The sequence below is a fragment of the Kryptolebias marmoratus genome, linkage group LG4 (assembly GCF_001649575.2).
Source record: "Kryptolebias marmoratus isolate JLee-2015 linkage group LG4, ASM164957v2, whole genome shotgun sequence".
Lineage (NCBI taxonomy): Eukaryota > Metazoa > Chordata > Actinopteri > Cyprinodontiformes > Rivulidae > Kryptolebias > Kryptolebias marmoratus.
The window spans coordinates 14154762-14158991 of NC_051433.1; the positions used below are offsets into that span (position 1 = coordinate 14154762).

General features: G+C 46.9%; 1 protein-coding gene across 1 annotated transcript in view; it reads left to right on the plus strand.

The window, feature by feature from the left end:
• The first annotated feature begins 920 nt into the window (after positions 1 to 920).
• The window catches only part of oxtr (oxytocin receptor), an 8587-nt gene continuing 5277 nt past the window's right edge, over positions 921 to 4230 (plus strand). Inside the window, exon 1 of the mRNA XM_017415926.3 lies at positions 921 to 2445. Coding sequence (XP_017271415.1) covers positions 1518 to 2445 — 928 coding nt within the window. The 5' untranslated portion in view covers positions 921 to 1517. The remainder of the gene's footprint in view (positions 2446 to 4230) is intronic.

Below are 4230 nucleotides of genomic sequence, written 5' to 3' on the forward strand. Positions count from 1 at the left end.
TATGAGGTATTGTCCTGACCCTGACAAGTATTTAAAAACAGAATAAGATAAAAAGGCATGGCATTCCTTGAAATAATACATATCACCCGCTGCTTTTTATGCCAGAGTTTTAAACTAAGATCATCTCATAGTGGGAAATGACAGCGCCGCTTTGGTCAAACCTCGAGATTAAAGTTACAGATGATCTCATGCTCAGGGTGTTGGGGTCACTTTCAGCTACTAACAGACCGAATTTTAGCTCCACATCTGTACTATTGCCTGAGTTGTAGCCGTTTTTTGCTGCCTAAGTTCAACTAACTGTGGAAACCCTCTTGAATTGGATTGACTTCAAAAGTACACCAGGTGTAGATGTTCATCCAATGATAACTTTCTGATAGTTTCATTAATATCTGTTCAGTGGTTCAGGAAATATTTTGCTAACAGACAGACAACATTGACTCAAGTCGTTGATGCCAATGTTTGGAAGAAAAACCTCACAATCTGTTAGCACTCGAGGTGTTTGATGAGGATGACTCTCAGCCACTAACACACTAAATCTTAGCTCAGTATCTGTATTACTGACCAAGGGAGAGCCATTTTTGTGTTTGCTACGTTTGATTAGCTGTGGCGGCCATCTTGAATGAGGCTAACTTTAAATGTTAATCAGCTATAGCTGGGCCTTTAGTGATTACTTTGTGAGAGTTTCATTGAAATGTGTCCAGTGGCTCAAGAGATATTTTGCTAACAGACAGACACACCAACCAAACACTCAAACACCGGGATAAACATATCGCCCGCCTTTCTCCTTTAGGTCTCTCAGACAACACCTAATCCCTAATCCTGTCTACTCATGACGAGTGCATGTTTGGTTTCTTTATCATCCAAGATTTTACAATTCTTTCTCCAATCTAATCGGACAACAACCCTTCTCAGATCAGCTCGGCTGCTTATAAACAGGGTTCTAAATCAGATCTGGGGGTCCGGACTGATGGAAAGTGCGCGTGGCCCCCACGTGGTGGCGAAGAGTAAGACTTTGTCTTGTTTTCAACCCAGTGGGGACCTTATATTAGAGGATCACGCGCGGTGATGCTGTCCACTCTCATCCCGACGCGGAGCGGATGTTGGAGCCTTCAGTTTCTGCAGATTTTTTTTTCTTTGACTTTCACTGTAACCTTTTCACGTTGAGCTGGACCGCGTTGCTTTCCGGGGAGGCTGATGAGTTACATTTCCCGGGTCTACGCTGAGGCTCTCTGCAACTTCAAAACATTTTCTCAGCCATTATCTGTAATTTGTCTCCCATCCTCTGCTTTTTTCCCCCAGACCATGGATGACGTCCAAGACAACGTACACCTCCTCTTCTATCATCTGAGAGAGGCGTGAAATGCCTCTGATTATGTTTCGGCACCTGTAAAGGACGCAGAAGGAGACTTTTTTTTTTTTGGCACCTCAGAGGCTCCAGGTGACCGAACCGCAGCGAGACACCGGCGCAACCTTCACCGCGCGCGCTGCGCTGCGCTGCGCAGAGCCGGACCGCAGCGATGGAAAGTGTTTCAGGCGACGGGGACATGTGGCCGTTCAACGAGTCCTGGAGGAACTCGAGCCTCCTGAACGGGACCGCCGACTGGAACCAGACGAACCCCCTGAAACGGAACGAGGAGGTGGCGAAGGTGGAGGTGACGGTGCTCGCGCTGGTGCTGTTTCTGGCGCTGGCCGGGAACCTGTGCGTCCTGCTGGCCATCCACACCACCAAGCACAGCCAGTCCCGCATGTATTACTTCATGAAGCACCTGAGCATCGCCGATCTGGTCGTGGCGATCTTTCAGGTTCTCCCCCAACTTATCTGGGACATCACGTTCCGCTTCTACGGGCCGGACATCTTGTGCAGGTTGGTGAAATACCTGCAGGTGGTCGGGATGTTCGCCTCCACTTACATGCTGGTTTTAATGTCCGTGGACAGGTGTTTGGCCATTTGTCAGCCTCTGCGCTCCCTGCACAGAGGGAAAGATCGCTTTTACGTGGTTTTCTCCTGGATCCTGAGCCTGGTCTTCAGCGTCCCGCAGATCTTCATCTTCTCCCTCAGGGAGGTGGGCTCGGCCGGGTCAGGGGTGTACGACTGCTGGGGCGACTTCGTGAAGCCGTGGGGAGCCAAAGCGTACATCACCTGGATCAGCCTCACCATCTACATCATCCCCGTGGCCATTCTGAGCATCTGCTACGGGCTGATCAGCTTCAAGATTTGGCAAAACTTTAAACTGAAAACCAGACGCGAGCAGTGCATCAGCCTGACACCCAAGACGTGCAAAAGCAACACGCTGGCCCGCGTGAGCAGCGTGAAGCTCATCTCCAAGGCCAAGATAACCACGGTGAAAATGACCTTTGTCATCGTGGTGGCTTACATCGTGTGCTGGACCCCGTTTTTCTCAGTCCAGATGTGGTCTGCATGGGATCCAGCTGCGCCCCGTGAGGGTAGGTTGCATTTAAAGTGTGTGCGCGCCAGTGCGCAAAAGCCTCGGTGTGCGCCACTTTACGCATCTGGAGTCACCTGAAACACAGACACAGAAGCAGTTGTTTTCTTTTTGCATATTTCCCAGACTCAGTCACCCAGTTAAAAAATGACTAATGTTGTCACAATTAGCCATAAAAAATACATTTAGGTTGTGCACAGTGTTTAGGAACATTGGACATTTGAGTTTTGTGTTATCAGGCAGGTTTATCATACAATTTTTAAACAGTAATAAGGGTACAATAACCACAAACGTTTGAAAAACATTAACACAGATTTCCAAGCTGTCTGTTAGGTTTTATTTTCTCCTCGTTTGTAAAATTCCTCTCATATAAAACACGCGCGGTTTTGAAATAAACGGCTGACAAAAAGCGTGCACGCAGAATGTGACAACTTCTGGCCCTCCGCGCGCCGCAGAGACCTGCTGACGGCTAATCATTAATCAAATTAGTGTGCGCAGCCGTGCGTCAGGCAGCTTTGGTGCCCGCGGGGGGAGGACGCTGACATTAAACCACAACAAGCGACCAGCAGCCACCTTCTACCAAGTCTCTGTATGTGCGGCGGCCACACCCTTTCACCGCTTTCACGTGCCATGATGCGCTTTAAACGTCTGTGAGAGCTGCTGTTTTTTATGTATTCAATGTGAATGCAAGTAAATGCAATTCCCAAACATCTGAAGTGAGACTGGAACTGTGGCTCTTTTAGAAAGATGTAAAAGGGGAAAAAAATACATTTTTGGCTCTTTAATGAGGAGATTTATTGAATAATATAGTAGGTCTATATAGGTCTCTTGTTATTCAAACACTATTTTTAAGCAATCTTTATCTTTTTGTGTGCAAAAACTGATGTGCTGGCTGAGTTTTACCTCTCTGCGTTGTTCGCATCAACTGTTTACGCACAGCTGTCAGGCACCCGTTGATGCGTTACGCACAGAGACGTGATGCTTGATGAAGCAGTGATGGGCTGTGACGGCACACCTCGCTGCGAGCCTCAGACTAACACCGGCCAGAGACGAGAAACAATTGAAACAAAAAAAAAAGGTTTCCAGCGCGTGAATGGAAGAGAAAATGATCAATGAATCCATTTCCTGCTCTGCAGAGGCTGAGTCGTGCAGGGAGGAGGCTGCCGGCTGGGTGGGAACGACGCTTGGCAGTGACACGTGCCAGTGTTTGTGTACAAAAGGGGAGCTGGGGTATCATCAGTGTGTGTGTGTGTAAGTGTAGATGAAGTGTCATTTAGAGGCAGAAGAGGGGGTGAACTCAGGCGAAAATGAAACTCATTCAAGAGAAAAAAAACCCTCTACATTGCAAATACGAGATTAAATTTTATTAATAAAAATAATGATTATATCAGTTCAGGAAAAAATTAAAACGCCATAGTACCTAAATATATATGTGTTAGTATAGTCTGGAAATCACAACATTGTAAACTTTACGCAAATAATACAAAAGCAAAAAATTTCATAGAGATAATGAGTGACCTTGTCGGCTTTGGTTTGTTCACAGAAACAAATGTTTTGGGAAATGTGTTTTTTTTTTTTTTTCTTGAAGAGTGGCGAAAAGAAGAGTCGCACAATGAGAATATTTTGTGATGTGGAAAACTTGCTGTAGCTCAGCTGAGTGTCACAACAGAAACCACAGAAACCAAGCTGGAACAGGTAGAAACCACTTGCTTGACTTTGGCTTTCTCCAGCTGTGTCTGCAACAGCTACCCCCCCCCCCCCCCCCCCACCCCACCCACCCCACACA